The sequence below is a fragment of the Herpailurus yagouaroundi genome, unplaced genomic scaffold (assembly GCF_014898765.1).
Source record: "Herpailurus yagouaroundi ecotype Mexico unplaced genomic scaffold, PumYag 163, whole genome shotgun sequence".
Taxonomy (NCBI): Eukaryota; Metazoa; Chordata; class Mammalia; order Carnivora; family Felidae; genus Herpailurus; species Herpailurus yagouaroundi.
Window position 1 is genome coordinate 27339337 of NW_024412404.1, and position 16560 is coordinate 27355896.

Here is a 16560-nt window from a genome sequence, read left to right on the forward strand (position 1 = left end):
ACAGGAAAAAGCTTGTGTTCTGGGCTCTGGAGCAGGGAATGATGGAAAAGGAGTACAAGAGAACATTGGGAATTGATGTAAAGGTCCTATATCTTGGTTATGGTGGTAGTTACATGATTGAATGCATTTGTCAGAACACATTGAGCGGTCTGTATAAAACGGGTGAAATTTATTGTGTGTAAATTGTACCCAAAAAGAAAAAAAGAATCTGTGGTGGGCCTGACTGGTAACAACAAAGCCACACCTTTTCCTCTCTCCTTCTCCCTTGGCCAGGAGAAAGTTCTTCCCTGGTTTATCCTTGCCTCCGGAAATTTAGTAATGGTAGTCATCTATCCCACAAGTCACTGGTCTTGCGTAGTTGGACCAGAAATGAACTTGACCTTTAGGTGGCAGCAGCCCTCTGCTAAGATGTTCTCAGAAAAGTTATTGGCTTGGAGGGAGTGAGCAGGTTCACTCTACAGGCCCGACTGCAGATGCTAATAGTCTAGTGGGGAGACAGCTTGATTAAATAACCACACGAATAAGAGGGAAATTATAACTTCACAAAGTGCTACACAGGATAGACATTAAGTGCCATCAGATGTAGATTAGAGGTGTGACCCAGGGGAACTGGGTGGTAACAACAAGGGGGAGACCTCTTTTGGTGGAGTAAAGATTAAATTAGAGTGGGTTAGGATGTTAACGATCAATGTCATTGAAAACATCAGAGTAGGAATCTCTGAAAATCTTTTACTCCATAAAAGCAATAAGAATCATGGCAAAGATTGTCACAACAAACTTTTCAGAACCCTTGAAATTAACCAGAAGCTTGGAAAGATCAGGAGAGTATTCCTTTGAGGAGAAAAATGACTGAATCTTTGTAAGAATAGCAAGCTTTGGATGTTTTAACTTAACACTATTCTCCTTTCTCCTCTTCAGCTCCATAGTAGCCTTGAAAACCAATAGCCCACAATAACAGTGGAAGCCAACAGCCTAGGAGTCCATTGGAGGGGGAAGAATGAAGTTGGCGCTCCTTCAAAACCCCATACCCAGAGAACTGTCATTATTTGACCTGTCAATGGTTCCCTGAAAGACCCCACCAGCAAGGCTGTCTTTATTTGACCTCAGAATCCGCATAATGCAAAAGCCTTTACTTTAGTGGCGTTTGTGAAAAAAGAAACCAGAGACAATTGTTTAACACTCTTGCTTCCAGAGGCAGTGGATATAATTGGGCAAACAATAAGCTAACCAAAAAAACCTAAGTGGAAAAACTAGGGAATGAGGTCTTTATAGGAGGCCTTGAAAAAACTTCAAAATATTCCTGGAACCTAGAAGAACACACACATTCGTAGGGACGTTTTCATGCATAAGGCTGTGTTCATGCTTCGAAGGGCCTAGGCTTCACTTCTGGCCAGCACTGAGGCTCCGTGCAAGCAGGATATGAGAGGTAAAGGCAGTGTTTGCCAGGCAGCTGCTGGCTCTGAAGCCATGCCCTAGCATGCACACAGAGCCCCTCCCTGGACAAAGACTGTAAGACTTACTGGTTCTAGGCATTTAAAGAAATCTTTATCCAGTCATAAGATGACCATTAAACTAACAGAGCAGAGATGTTAGTGGCCATCTACACCACCACCAACAAAAAAACCCAGACTTTATAGAACTAGTTCAGTAAAGTCACTAAACAAACAACAACAAACAGTAACAATAGCAACAAACCCTGGGGAAAGGGGAACATCTGATTTCCAGAGTTGACACATCATATTATCTAAAATGTTCAGTTTTCCATAAAAATTATGAGACATACAAAGAAAAAGAAAGTGTGACCCATACAGAGGGGAAAAAAAGCAGTCAACAGAAACTGTCCCTGAGGAAGCCTAAACTTTGGACTTCTTAGACAAAGATTTTCAATCAGCTATTGTAAATATGTTCAAATAATTAAAACCACATTTAAAGACCTAAAGGAAAGTATGACTATGATGAAAATATAAATAAAGACATAGAAATTGTGCAGAGGAACCAAATAGGAATTGTGGAGATGAAAAGCACAGTAACTGAGATGACAAATTCACTAGAAGGGATCAATAGCAGGTAGAAGAAAGAATCAACAAACTTGGAAGATAGATCAATTGGGATTATCCAGTATGGGGAACAGGAGGAGATTACGAAGAAAAATGAACAGAGCCTAGGCACCTGTAGAACACCAACATACCCAAAATGGAAGTACCAGAAAGAGAGGAGACAAAGGGGCACAAAGAATATTTGAAGAAATAATGTTCAGAAACATCCCAGTTTTGATGCAAAGTATTAATTTATACATCCAAGACACTCAATAAATTCCAAGTAGGATAAACTCAAAGAGATCTGCACTTAAACACATCATAATCAAACTTTTGAAAAGGAAAGTCAAAGGAAGAGTCTTGAAAGCGACAAAGCATTCATGACTTACAAGATATCTTTGATAAGATTAACAGTTAATATTTCATCAGAAACCATAGAGGCAAGAAGGCAGTGGTATGAAATATTCAAAGTGCTCGAAGACTATCAGCCAAGAATTTTATTTAAGACATTCACAGATAAATAAAACTAAAAGAATTTATAACTAGCAGATCTGCCCTACAAGAAATACTAAAAGGAGTTCTTTATCCTAAAATAAAAGACAGTAACTCAAGTCCATGTGAAGAAATAGAGGAAATGAATGATAATAAGGAAACAGAAATGGTATGGTTGGATAATGAAAACCCTCGTTGTGAAGGAGAGAATAAAGACAGAATAGTACCTGGAGGAGATGGAAAGTTGAGGAAATATTATGGTTTTCTTTTTTTTTTTTATTTTAAGAAGCAAGTTTAAAAGGTAGTGGGAAAGAGAGGTTGGATGTATAAGGAAAGGAATAATACATTCTTGAGAAAGCAGGAGTATTTGGAATCCAAACCACAGGTAGAGGGTTAGCTTTAGATAAAAGGTGGGTCAGATTCCTGAGTTAAGTAGGGAAGGCGGTCAGGGGTTGCAGATGAAAGTTAGTTTATATGTATTGTCACAAAGATGTGGGAATTTCCAACTGGTGTCTGTGCTTTTCTCTGGAAAGTAGGAGGTATGGCCGGTGGCTGAAAACAGACAGTGGAAGAGAGTCAGAGGTAAGGAGAGAGTAGGAAATGTGAACTAGTCATCTTGAGTGATTAAACATGAGTTGACTAGAGAAACATTCCTCGGTTTTCTGGCAATGTTAAGTGTCCATTTGAAATTGGTGACCAAAGATTATGGGATAATCAGTGTGCCCTCTTGTGTGATGATACTCTGGTGTAAGCACGAAGACAGGAAATATTTGAGTTGGTTCAGAGTGCTGCGAAAAGACAGTACACACAATTCAATAGCATAACAAGATGCATTGAGCAGAATGTTATTGAAATGATAAACTGCTAAATCTAAGCTGCATCAAGGTGTTGCTGAAGATAAGGGAGTGTTGATAGATTGCAAAGAAGTAAAAGGGTGAGGAGACTAGAAGTTTTGACAAAGCAGAAGAATAGTCTTAGGGAGTAGTTAAATGATCAGCAAGGCGAAGAGGTGGCTTTCACCAACAGGGATGTTTGAATGAGAGATTCTGAAGAGAGAGCACTTATGGATACTGGCATGAGTTAAGATGTGTCTGTAGGAGTAGGTAGCTTTAGGAGTGGAGGCAAAGTCATTGGAGAAGTATCACTTAAGGAACTGAGATGTGAAATGTGGAAATCAGTGAGGGACAAGAAGGGAGGGCATGACCAGGAGTCACCATGTTTGATAAGTGAGACAAAGAGTTGGCAAATGGCAGCAGTGATGATGAGGGGGGGGGCAGAGTTCAATTTCGTAAACCACAGAGGAGCAGATTGTTCTTTTAGCAAGAAGGTAGAGGAAAAATGGTCCGCAGGTGGCGATGTGGATCAGGGAGGACACCAACACCACCTCCGGGCCCCAAGACACATGGCATGTAACTCAGCAAGCAGCTACCACTGGAATCTTGGGGAGAGCCAGGCTTCATCTAAAGAAAGGAGGTGGAAAGGATGCTCTAGAAGAGCTTAAAGATATGAGCTATGTGTTGGTTATAGTGATAGGAAAAAATGTCCAGAGGAAAGGTCGGATGTCCTGGCCTGTGGCCTTTTTGAAGCCACTTTGGCCATATACCTCAGAAAACTAATGTGGCATGTCCACCCAGAGGATCAACGAAGGGGTGCTTAGACAATCCCAAACGAATGGCTTTGGGTCTGGGGACCCAGCCCTGAAGTTGGGCTCTGCTTAGATAAAAGTGCCATCTTTCAGGTGAACTGGGAAATCTACACACTGGCCCACATTTCCTCTTGCTCATGTGTGGCAGCTGTTGAGGAATATTGCCAACCTGGGTGCCCTAATATGAGCTGGCATCATTCATCTGGGCTGTACCCATGCAGGATGGAGCATGCTTGGGCTCCCCCGCTAAACTTCTTTGTGCTTCCTATCAGATGGCACCTTTAGTTGAAGAGAGATATTGCTGACTTTCAACAGGAGCCATGTTCCTGAGTGGGCTGAGGTTTAGGTCCCATTCAGAGGATGTAAGCTCAGAGTAATTCTTCATGGCTGAGTCTGGAAACTCTTCTGTCCATCTTCCTTGGAGATGGGAAGGCTACGGATGGGCAGATGTTCCTCAAGGTCATCATAGACTTACCCTTTAGGTGTGTGGATGAAATGCTCTTGCCCATTGCCTGCTTTGGACTGGACAGAAGTGCCCCAGTCAGGGAAGCTCACATTCCTGGGGACTGAGTTGTCTCTCAAAGGTAGATTCTATCCTTTTCTTTCCAGACATGATTGAGAAAGAGCCTCATACCCAATATGTCAATCATTTCTAGGTACTTGGGTACAGTGAGATGTGCTCAGTGAGGTTGGATATCCCCTGTGGGGTTCTGAGGTCTGGGGGTCGGGGACTGAGACAGTAGGTTCAAAAACCACACCTGAACCTGCCCCAGAAGTGGGGTAATGATATCTACCAATGAAAGGTGGTGTTGACAGGAAGAGACAATACACATCAAACCCCAAGCCAGTGCCTGGCACCTTGTAGGTGCTCAGTGCCATCACTGTAGTCAACATTATTACATGGAGCTCGCTGTGCACCAGCCATGGACACAAACCAAACCTCACATAATTCCACAGAGAAAGTACAGTTCTTGTCCCCATTTTTTAGAAGAAGAAGATGAAGAAACTGAGGACATAGACGTGAAGGAATATCTATGGCAGTGCTGGGGTCCAATGTGCTCCAGAGCATGTTCGCCTACCTGCTATACTTAGTTTCAAACTCCTGACATCTCTGGTCAGAATCAGCTCTCCCTTTTTCTTATATCGAGATCAACAGGACCCCAAGACTTATTTTCAGTCTGGTCTCTTCCATTTAGATATCAATGCAAGACAGGTATTCTGCGCCTCCTGGTTATATCATAGAGTGAATGCGCTAGGTGATTGGGAACAGTTAGATCTGTTTTCCCACTAGCTGGAGGCAGGAATTGGGTGGTCCTTGGGTGGCCTGTATGTCTGCCCACTTAGTGCTCCTCAAACTCTGGGAGATGTCACATCTTTCCTGTGCAGAGCCAGCATCCTGATGCATCTGTGCCCTCCTGATCTGTGCAGAGGGCTCACAAGTCCAAGGGAGACCTGCATTTTTCATGCTCTTTGGGTTTTGGTTCCAGGCTCTGGAAAGTGACTTTGTCAGTGCCAACCTCCACCACTGGATAGACCTCATTTTTGGGTACAAGCAGCAGGGGTCAGCCGCGGTAGAAGCTGTTAATACCTTCCACCCCTACTTCTATGGTGACAGAATGGACCTCAGCAGCATCAGTGACCCTTTGATCAGGAGCACCATCCTGGGGTTTGTCAGCAACTTTGGACAGGTACCCAAACAGGTACAGTATCCGTGTCGTTAGTCTTGCTTTCTCAGAAGAGTGTAGGCACTGTAAGCTTTGAAGTGATAGTGAGGACATTTTCTCCTGGATAGGAACAAGAGAGAGGGCTGGGGATGGGAAAAGGTCTTCCTACACTCCTCAGTATTGGGGCTTAGCCCTCTGTTACCATCTGGTGTTGATGAAGGTGATGACATCATTAACGATACAGTGAACACTCCATTCACCTGTGATATATGTAACAGACACTACAATAAATCCACAGGATTTAATTTTCTATATGTGTGTCTAGCCTCAGAGCTGTTGTGGAGAGCCAATGAATTAAGACATCAAGTGCTTGAAACACCTGAAATATAATGGGCACTCAACAAATGGTAGACATTAGTGTGATTCCCTCATTGAATCCCCTCATAAGCTCTGGGTATAGAAATTATTCTTTTACAGATCAGGAAGCTGAGGCTCAGAGAGTCTAAATAAATAACTGGCCTACGATTGCACATTAGCAGATGACAGAGGTAGAGTTCTAGCCCCGTCTGGTTGGCCCCAAAGCCATATTGCCAACAGTGTGACAGTATCTAAGTTCTGCCCTCGGGGCCTCTGGTGAAATTGCAGGGGTCTCATGTGGGCCTTTCGCTCCACTGGCTCCACCCCCCATCAGGTAGTCATCTAGCAACGTGAGGCTATGGGCTCATGGTGACATCCTGGTGAATGGTGTGCAAGAGAAACACTTATTTAACTGATCCCGGCCCCATTGATCCTCAAGCCTCAGTGCAATGTGGAGAACTTTCATTCCTAAGTACGGCCATCTGGGCTATTATCATGGCCCCATGGGCTGGGCTCTCAGCCTGGATGGACATTCAGGAGCCATGCTGGGAAGTGAGTGCATAAGCCCAGCCAATTCCAGGGCCATCTTGGGCAACAGCCTTCTCCATATGTAATCATGAGGCTTGGACGGGCTCATCTCAACAGTGCAAAACTAGTAACATCTTTTCTACCTGGTCTTACGTGACATGCTCCAAGTTTGCTCAGCTCCCAGGTGAGGGGAGTGTGAGAAGTGCCTAAGGGGTGACTTGGAGAATGAACAGCACATCCAAATGTGGGTTCAGCCAGGGAAGGCTTTGTAGGAAGGAGAGAATTTCAAGAAAGAAGCTTGGGTAGCCTAATACTACAGATAAAGCAATTAAATAACTCAAAGTAGTAGCTACCACCATCCAATTGTGTCCTGGGTTGCATTCTCACAGTTCTTGTCCCCACGCGAAAATATTTTCACATCAGTGTGATCACGGAATGGACACGATTTTAGATTCTGATTTTACTTAGTGAGGTATCGGATGAGCTTTAAAAAAAGATATTTCTAAGTAATCGTCAGAATTAGAATTCTTCCAGTGGTCCCAACCTAGAGACAAGACTAAAAGACTTCAGGACCATGCACTGTGCCATCAAGGCGCTGTGCCTGCTGAAGTTATTACAGGCACCGGGCCTGCGATGCTTTAGTCATTCTGTTGGGAAAGAAAGGATGTTCTTTATTTAATGCTCCTTTAGAAATCATCATTCTGATCTCCGTTTGTATTGATCACCCACCCAGCTTTACTAGGTAGTCCAGTATTTGATTAAAGGCTGTAACTGAGCCTAGGCTGCTGTGAGACCCCTCCCAGCTGCCTGCTGAACCTCACTTCTACCCGTGTGCCCACCTGCAGCCCACCGTCACACCTCCATCATGGTACCCAGCGGATGTTTCCATCAGGGAGCAGAAGAATGGGCCTGAAGGCTGGAAAAAACAGCCTAGTTGGGAAGGGGGGGAGGGTGGAGAGCCGGAGCTGGCCTCAGCTGCCCTCTGTGGCAGCAGCAAGATTCTGCCAAGCAGCACGGCCTTGGGCTTCATATTTTGCCTGGTTATGCAAAAAGTTTGGCATTGGGGACACTTTGACAGCAGAGATCTAAGAAAAGTGAAAATAAGAAAGGCCACTAATGGGGTTTGCCTGTGCTCTTTGGAACGTTTGAATGGATGCTATTAAAGAATTCTGTCTTGATGCCCAGATGGACGTGCCTGCAGAGTTTGTAAAGGAAGGGGGAAAAAAATGTGAGAAATAGCTCAAGCAAATGAAGAGAGACTTGTGATCTAGAGAGAGAAGAGGGTCATTCTGACCCATGATTTGAGAGGCAGCTCTGCCAGGGACCAAAGGCTCCTCAGTGAGGTCATCCTTTTCCCAAGCAGCGTGGAGAAGATGACAGTTGGGCAGCCAGGAAGGCTAATTCTGCTAGTCACGCACCATGACCTGGAGAAAGCAGTGGGCCCTCTCTGAGCCCAAGCCCCTCATCAGCAACATCCGAGGGCTGAACCGGATAGTTCTGTTTTTGTTTATCTCAGTCAGAAGCGAGCCCAGCTCAGGCAGCACTCAGAGCGGAGGTACTGCTGTGGCTTGACTGGGGAGGACTCCTCCGGCCGTCTGTCCCTAATGACTTGTGCGGTATACGTCTGTCCCCTTGCCTCTCCAGCTCTTTACGAAACCCCACCCAGCCAGGACCGCTGCAGGGAAGGCTTCACCCGGAAAGGATGCCGTCATACCTGCGAGCCTCCCCAGCCACCCACAGCCCTTTTTCTACAATCTGCAGTCACTGCGGCCCTCCCAGGTCACAGTCAAAGGTAACCACCTGGTCAGCTCTGTTTGGCGCCCTGTCCCACAGATGTCCCTTTAGTGACTGGTGTTCCTTTGGAGACTCAGGGGCGCAGACCCTTCAGGGTCTTGGGGTCTGACTTTGGATGGCTGTGTCTCTAGTCACAGCAGGAATCTGGGGAGGCCTGTGCCCTGGAAGTGTCCGGAAGCACCTCTGTTAGATCCTGACAGACTCACCCGTCTGCCTGTCTATCTAAGACACACATTCCCCTCCTTCTTTCATATATGTGTGTGCGCACATACACACACACCTCTTTCTTTTTCTTTCTCTCTCTTTCCTGCACACACACACATACACCCCTCCTCACCTCCAAAGCCAGATTTCCCGAGGGGAAGGAGGGTTGCAGCCTCTGTTCCTTAGTAACCACAGTCACCATTGCTCCTAAGCACCCACGCGGGCCTGCAGCCACTAGCCAGGAGCAGCTGACCTGGGGCACACAGCCCAGTGTGAGTTCCAGCCCTGCTGCTTCTTAGGGAAACTGTGGGTGAAGTCTGATGTCTGGGCCATCTGGGGCATGCACTGCTTTTGGGAAATCCCAAGACAAAGGGCAACATTCTGGAGTTCTATAAGGAGTACAAGGCCAGGTTTGTTGGGGGTTTTTGGTGTGTCCTTTTTTTCCTTCAACTCCAAGAACAGTGCCTGTGGCACACCCATCCCTACCAGATAAGGTGTCCGGGAGGGACAGGAAGGGCAGAGCCCCCCAAGGCTCCTGTGGCTTTGTGCCACCTGCACCGACAGCCTCAGCCACTCCTCCCCTGATATCAGCCCCTTAGAGACACTGAAAACCTGTGGCCACGTGCAAGCTTAACGTATGTGCTAAAACAGGGGAGGAACCCAGGGCCAGGGGACCCAGCTCGGGGCCAGGGTCTAACACAGCCCCTGGAGTGAGGCCCTGGAGTGAGGTGCCTTGACGAGCAAGTGGCTACTGCCCAGGCTTGTGCTTTGCCAAGTCCAGGTCACCTGCCCATGGCTCCTCCCTGGGCACAGAGAAAGGGGGTGTTGCCCCTTGGCGGGTAAGCTCCACCATACTAACTGGGGGGTAGATATGTACCTTTTCTCTCTAGGCTCAGAATCCCCCAAAGGAGCCATTGGCCACATCGTCCCTACCGAGAAGACCATCCTGGCTGTGGAAAAGAACAAGATGCTGCTGCCTCCGCTCTGGAACAGGACCTTCAGCTGGGGCTTTGATGACTTCAGCTGCTGCCTGGGGAACTATGGCTCTGACAAGGTGGGCGGGTGTGGGGTGCAGGCATGGGGCACGCGGGCAGGCGGGGCGCAGGGTGGTCACCGTTGAGGCAGAAGCAGTCAGAGGGCGAGTCCAAAGCACGCACCGCTGCCCCACTTCCTCCTTGTGCCTGTGCCCCCTGCCTGAGAGGGAGACGGCTTGTGCGGCCCGGCTGAGGTCCCCTGTGGGCCAAGCCTCCAACCCATATTCTAAGGAGCGGAGCTTACAAGTTCACAGTGCATGCTGTCACTTCACAGCAGTCTCTGCCACCAGCCGGTCACTTGGCTGCGTGGAGGCCACTCAGACTCTCAGTCTGGGTGTGGAGTCTTGGGGTTCCCCTGGCATTTGCTCACGGCTCAGACTCCGAGGACACTCACTGAGCATTGAGCCAGCGCCAGAAGCGAGCCGTCTGGTTGCCCTTCATCTACCCTTGACTCAGGCCACAAAGTTACTTCACATCTTGCTGTGGCCCTGGCCACCTCCAGCCTCCTTTCCTAGCCCAACTTCCCTCCCACCCTACATCCCACGCACCGATCACATGACATGAACTCCCTGCCCACCGAGCTCTCCCTTGCCACCCCCAGCCTTCCCTACCACTTCATGAGGCAGCCAGGTGTTTACAACGTCTCCCTAACTCCCTGCTCGCTTGTGTCTCCCCACTCACTAGAGTATGAGCTCCCTGGGGACAGGCTTGGATTGCCTGCATTGGGTCACCAGTGCCAGCCTCCGGAACACATGACATGTCCTGCAGTTCCCACGGCACACAAGCAGGCCAGCAGCATCCAGACCTGCCCTTGTCCCTCTGTCACCCTGTCCGGGCTCTCGGCCCTGTGCTGGCTGGGGCGCCAGTGCTCACCCCACTTGTCTCCCATAGATCCTGACGACATTCGAGAACCTGGCTGCCTGGGGCCGCTGCCTGTGTACCGTGTGCCCAGCCCCCACAACGATCATCACCTCTGGGGCCAGTGCGGTGGTCTGTGTATGGGAGCTCAGCATAGCCAGAGGCCGCCCGAAAGGCCTGCACCTCAAGCAGGTACGATACCTCAGGTGGGGATTTTACCTCAGGCCGGGATGGTGCCTCAGGTGGAGATCGTGCCTGGGGCATGTGTGGTGCCTCAGGCAGGTATAGTGCCCTAGCACCATCTAATTCCCTGTGCACCAAAAGCCCTGCCTCCCTCAGGAGCCGAGAACACCGAGAGGCACTGGTGACAGCACATGGCTGTTTGCTGTTAGAAGGCCACGGTTTCGTGCCCACGGTGGTTTTGACAAGCCCACAGGGCAGGTGGCCCTGTGGGACCCATCCCTCAATGAGAGATGCCGCTTACGCGTCAGAGCCAGTGAAAGCAGTTTCCTTGCACTTGAGAACATTTTTGATCATGTGCCGTGGGCACTTGTGCGGATGGCCTTTTACCTTCTCAACAACACTGTAAACTAGGTGCTATTCTCCTTACTTTACCGGTGGAAAAAAACAGGTGCGAAGAAGTCAAGTGACTTGTCGTGGAGCCGGAAATTGAAAGGCTATTTCAGAACAGCAGTGGAGTAGAGCAGAAGCAGGCGGGGGCAGTGGGCTCCTTCCAGTCCCGCCTCAGGAATCACTGCCTCTCTCGTAACAAGCAGAGTGTACTCGCTGTTTGCTTGAGACTCTGTACATTCGTTTTAGTCTGGTGAATCCGGCACCGTTATTCCCACTTTCACGCAAGGAAACTGAAGCTCAGAGAGAGCGAGTTTGCGTTTTAATCTGGGTCGATCTAACTCTAAACCCACGCTTCCTGCCTGTGCATCCTGGAACCTGCCCAGAATACCACTAGGGTACGCTTCCAACTCTAAAATGCAGCTCATTTTTACATCTGTATTCGTAGTTAGCCATATAGACCCAAGATGACAACCACCAAAATTAATCATACAAAACTCACCACGGATCAGATTTCCTAAACCGCACATGTTTCACTGAAACTGCTCCGCGGTTTCTCTGGATGCTTTTCAAGCCCTCCCCTCACCACCCTACCACCCCCTGCAGTACACGTGTGGTGCAAGGTAGGCGCACTCAGTAGACGTGAGGTAAAGAACGACTGGGTCAGTGCTGAGGGGGCCGATTACTCCTGTGGAGCAGTGGCACCTGCTGAGGGAGCTGTGCAGGCCAAGGGCAGGCTGCCTTCCCCAGACTCTCAAAGCCAGCCTCGGAGCGCCCTGTCTTTTCACCTTTTCACGCTGTTCTAGGTTTCCTTCTCCTTCCGTGGACTGTGGGCAGGGGGCTACGTTCTTACTCCTGACCTGTGTGAAGAGACCGCACATTATTATTACTCTATGGAGTGCTCCCTTATCCCAGGCACCACTTTAGGGACGCCCTAGATCCAGCCTGACTGCAGAGCCGGCCTTGGGGAGTCGGGGAAGCGGCCTCCCGCTACCACTCCCAGGTCCCTTTTCGAAATGAAGATGTGCTATATAAAAGCCCTGTATTGACAGCATAAAAATGTAATTCATCATCCTCTCCTAGTTATAAATCAAGAGGAAAAGGTAAGGGGAATCCCACACGCTCTTATTTCCTACACAGAATAAAATCCTTTATCATTTACCTGTAGTGGCTGACATGGCCTTGGGGATCCCCCAGACCACCAGCTGCTCAGTGAGGGGGTCTGTCCCTGACTTGCCGGCAAAGACATCATTAAATAGTTTCATACACAGTTTTTTTTTAAGTGTTTCATTTTTTAAAGATATTACAACATTAAAGACAAATTTCAAATTCACTTCAAAGTTGAATAATTCTCTATAATCTCTATAAAAGTTTCCATTGTCACATACTGCCATCCCCAGATATACATATTTATACCATTCTGATCATTGTGTAGATAGGTTTATTCTGTTTCCACCCAGCCTATCAAATTGTTTCTGCTTCTCCACAGTCTGTAATTTACATTTCAATTGTTCCATATTATTTCATTTCCATAAAATTACATTTCAATTGTTTTGTTATGTCAGTGCGCCACGGTTTAATAAACCGTTTCTCCTCAAACTAGACAATTACATTACTTCCAAATTTTAACTATTTTAAATAATGTTGCAGACAACAGCTTATATAGATTGCTGTTTGCTTCTGATTAATCGTTGCCTTAAAATAAATTTCAAGAAGTAGAACTACCAAGCAGGGACATAGTGCTTTCGATAGTGGTTCTGTAACTTTACATTGCCACCGCGATTCATTAAGAGTGCCCATCTCACCACAAGTGTCCAGCATGAGCAATTATTTCCAGAGGCTTTTGTTTTATTTTATTTTATTTTATTTTATTTTATTGTATTGTATTGTATTGTATTGTATTGTATTGTGTTTTATTGTATTTTATTTTCTTTATTTTTTGCTGCTTTATTTAGGCATGATGACAGTGAAGTCATTTTAATTGGCCACGTAGAGAGGTACTGTGACAGTACCCCCTGATTCATGGTTTCATGTGCCATGGTCTCAGTCACCTGTGGTCAGCCATGCCCCGAAACCAGATAATCCTCCTTCTGACTCATCATCAGAAGGTCACTAGTAGCCTCGGGCCATGTCACAGTGCCTATGACATTCACCTCATGTCATCACAGGAAGGACGAGTAGCGTCCAATAACACATTCTGAGAGAGAGAGGCCACACTCACATAATCTTTATTGCAGTACGTTGTTATAACAGTTCTCTTTTATTACTAGTTATTGCTTTTAATCTGTTACTGTGCCTAATTTATAAATTAAATTTTTTCATAGCTATGTATGTACAGGAAAAAAACAGTACACACAGGGTTTGGTACTACCCACAGTTTCAAGCATCTACTGAGGGTTTTGGAACATGTCCTCCATGGATAAGGGGGACTACTGTATTCTTATTTATTTATTTATTTATTTAAAAATATAATTTATTGTCAAGTTGGTTTCCATACAACACCCAGTGCTCATCCCAACAAAGAGCCAGTAGACAGCACATTGACATCTGCTGTCCTCCTTCACTGATGTCCTCAGCCTTTCCAGATGGGGGTGGCTACGTGCCTCATGATGAGAGGCAATGAGCCTTACACGGGTGGTCAGTGCCTGCACGCAGACTGGCCCCCCTCACTCTCCAGTGCCTCCCTTTGCAAAGCAGTAGACATGGCTCCATTAATGGACAGCACATGGGGACACTTGGGCTCAGAGCTTCTCTCTCTGAATCCCCAGCCTTTAGTCCAGCATCCCCTGGCTTGCACTCTTTGGAGTCACCATGTCCCCCTACGGTCAGAACTCAGTCATCAGAGCTCCTGTCAGATCCTCTGCTTTTCTCTTCATGTGGACAGCTTCCAGTTTCCTGAGATGACCCCAGTCATCTTCTATGGGTCACGTCCAGAACCTTGCCAGCCCCATCTGCTTGGTGCCACATTAAGATCTACCGAAAACAAACAGGAATCCCTGGCAGAACTCTTCCTGGCTGTGACCAGGCAAAGTGACAGCTTTGAAAAATGATGCTCAGACTCATTGACCCAAATGAGTGAGCAGTCATCCGTCCTGAGGGTGGAGGTTTACCACTAGGTAAGCCAGGGTAATCACATTTCAGAACGCCATCTCTGCACTTCTCTGGCTCATTCCAGAAGACAGCTGCCCGTGTGGATGCAGCAGCTCTCAGATCAGGCTTACCTGACAGCTTCTGGGACCACTGTGATGGAAACCACACTGTGGCCAGCGGCCGTGGACCTGGGAACACCAGGCCACCCCAGCCCCTCCGGCACGTGTCCCTGGGGAGCAAGGCCTCTGGCCATATCTGGATACATAGCCATCTGTGAACCCGGCCAAACCCAGCACAGGCCAACCTGAGGGCCAAGACCAAGGGCCTGAGTCACCTGCTGCCACGTGGCCAGACAGGCTATGAACCCATATCCATCAGACTTGAAAAGTCACATCTTTTTTCATGATGACCTGACAGCCACCCCACCGCCTTCCTTCCATTTTAGTTGGCAGAGGCATGTTTGTTTCTGAGGTTCTCCTGGGGTAATGCTCAAACTGGAGCATGCATGAAAATTTCCTGGAGAGCTTGTGAAAACCCATGGTTTTCATCACAGCCCCACCCCCAGAGTTTCTGACTCAGTCGGTCTTGGATAGGGCCCAAGAATTTGCATTTGAATTTCTAGCTGATGTTTATGCACCTGGTTGGGACACTACACTTGGTAAATCAGTGTCCTTGCATGTGACTAGTGGTACGTGCAGCTTCAACGTGCAAGGCCAAGTGTAGGTGAGCTCACAGCGTGTGAGGGTGCTACTGGCCTGTTTCAGTTATGATAAAAGGGCTGCAGATCCACCCTGGCTGAGCCTCAACTCCCAGAAATGGATGGAACTGAGAGGCCAGCAGAGACTCATGTACAAACACACACATGGAAACACATGCACACACATGCCACAGACTTTGGAATCATGGAATCACCCTGAATCTCTGTTTCCTCATCTGGAGCCCAACAGTAAATGGGAAGGCAGGAAATCTCCCCAGGTACCTAGATTGAGGGTCCCTCCCATAATCCGTGGGTCTGCTTCTTGTCCCCAGGCCTTATATGGACACACACAGGCTGTCACATGCCTGGCAGCATCAGTCACCTTCAGCCTCCTGGTGAGTGGCTCCCAAGACTGTACTTGCATCCTGTGGGACCTAGACCATCTCACCCACGTGGCCCGCCTGCCTGCCCACCGGGAGGGTATCTCTGCTCTTGCCATCAGTGACGTCTCGGTGAGTCCTCACTTTCTCAATGTCTATGAGCCTGCCTGGAAGCGTGGTGCAGTGTCCCAAGAGAAAACCCAGGAACAAAGAGAGGCTGATCTCCCAAGAATGTTGAGAAATGTTGTCCCAAATGTGTGGAGTATTCTTTGCCCAGGCAGAGTGGAGCCATCAACATGTGCAGCATCTGGTTCTAGATTTTATTTTTTCCTTTTTTATTTTTCTCCCTCAGGGTGGTGAGAGTGGTGGGAGGTGTCTGTTCTGGCACAGGCATGAGGGAATTGGGGCAAGAAGTTGGCTTTGGCAAGAGATCTTCTGGGCTTGGCGGACTAATTCAGTTCGCTGATGTTAAGTCAGTGTTAACTCATCAGGTGCTTCTGGTCTCCATGGCAGCAAGTGCTTCTGTTTGTCCCTCCAAGCTGCTACCAAAGATAAGCCTGTCAGGAACGTGTGTGTGTGTGTGTGTGTGTGTGTGTGTTATGTCTGAGTGAAACAGAGAGAGACAGACAGAGACCAAGACAGAGAGAACAGAAAGAGTTAGAGAACTATTTATCTAAATCTCAGTGTGGAATTTCTCCCAGGCTGGAATCCTCATCATAGGGCATGGGGTTCCGTGAGGATTCAAAGGCTCTGCATCTTCTCACAGAAAACCATAGGAGTCCAGGGCATGGATAGAGTGGCAAGGGGATAATAGAAAGAGGGGGAGATAATGAAGAAGGCTCCTCATCCCAACTTTAGCCAAACATGGTGTTCCAGGTAAACTTGAATCTAGGATGAATCTTACATGAGCAGAACAGAGGATGGATGGATGGATGGATGGATGGATGAATAGGTATGTGGCTGGATGGATATCTGGGTGAATTAATGGGTGGATAGGTAAGTGGGCAGATGGAGGGTGGATTGATGGATGGATGGATGGATGGGAGGATGGTGAGTGAATGGATAAATTGGTGGATGTGTTGGGAAAGGCACCAAACCCTGATCTGAGAGAGCATTATAAAGAATAATGTCCTCAGATCTCAGAGGAGACATATCATGACCAACAACTTGTTGAATTCAACTTGTCCTGAAGTCAACTGAATTCACTAAGT

The 16560-nt window shown here is 47.6% G+C and overlaps 1 protein-coding gene across 6 annotated transcripts in view; it reads left to right on the forward strand.

Moving 5' to 3' along the window:
• Window positions 1–16560, forward strand: part of WDFY4 (WDFY family member 4) — a 295803-nt gene that overhangs the window by 270763 nt on the left and 8480 nt on the right. For 5 of the 6 annotated variants that reach the window (XM_040485696.1, XM_040485698.1, XM_040485701.1 and 2 more), the window contains 5 exons: window positions 5661–5873; window positions 8367–8514; window positions 9590–9774; window positions 10646–10804; window positions 15302–15481. In XM_040485696.1, the coding sequence (XP_040341630.1) occupies window positions 5661–5873; window positions 8367–8514; window positions 9590–9774; window positions 10646–10804; window positions 15302–15481 (885 nt within the window). The remainder of the gene's footprint in view (window positions 1–5660; window positions 5874–8366; window positions 8515–9589; window positions 9775–10645; window positions 10805–15301; window positions 15482–16560) is intronic. The other variant, XM_040485700.1, reaches the window with a different exon arrangement.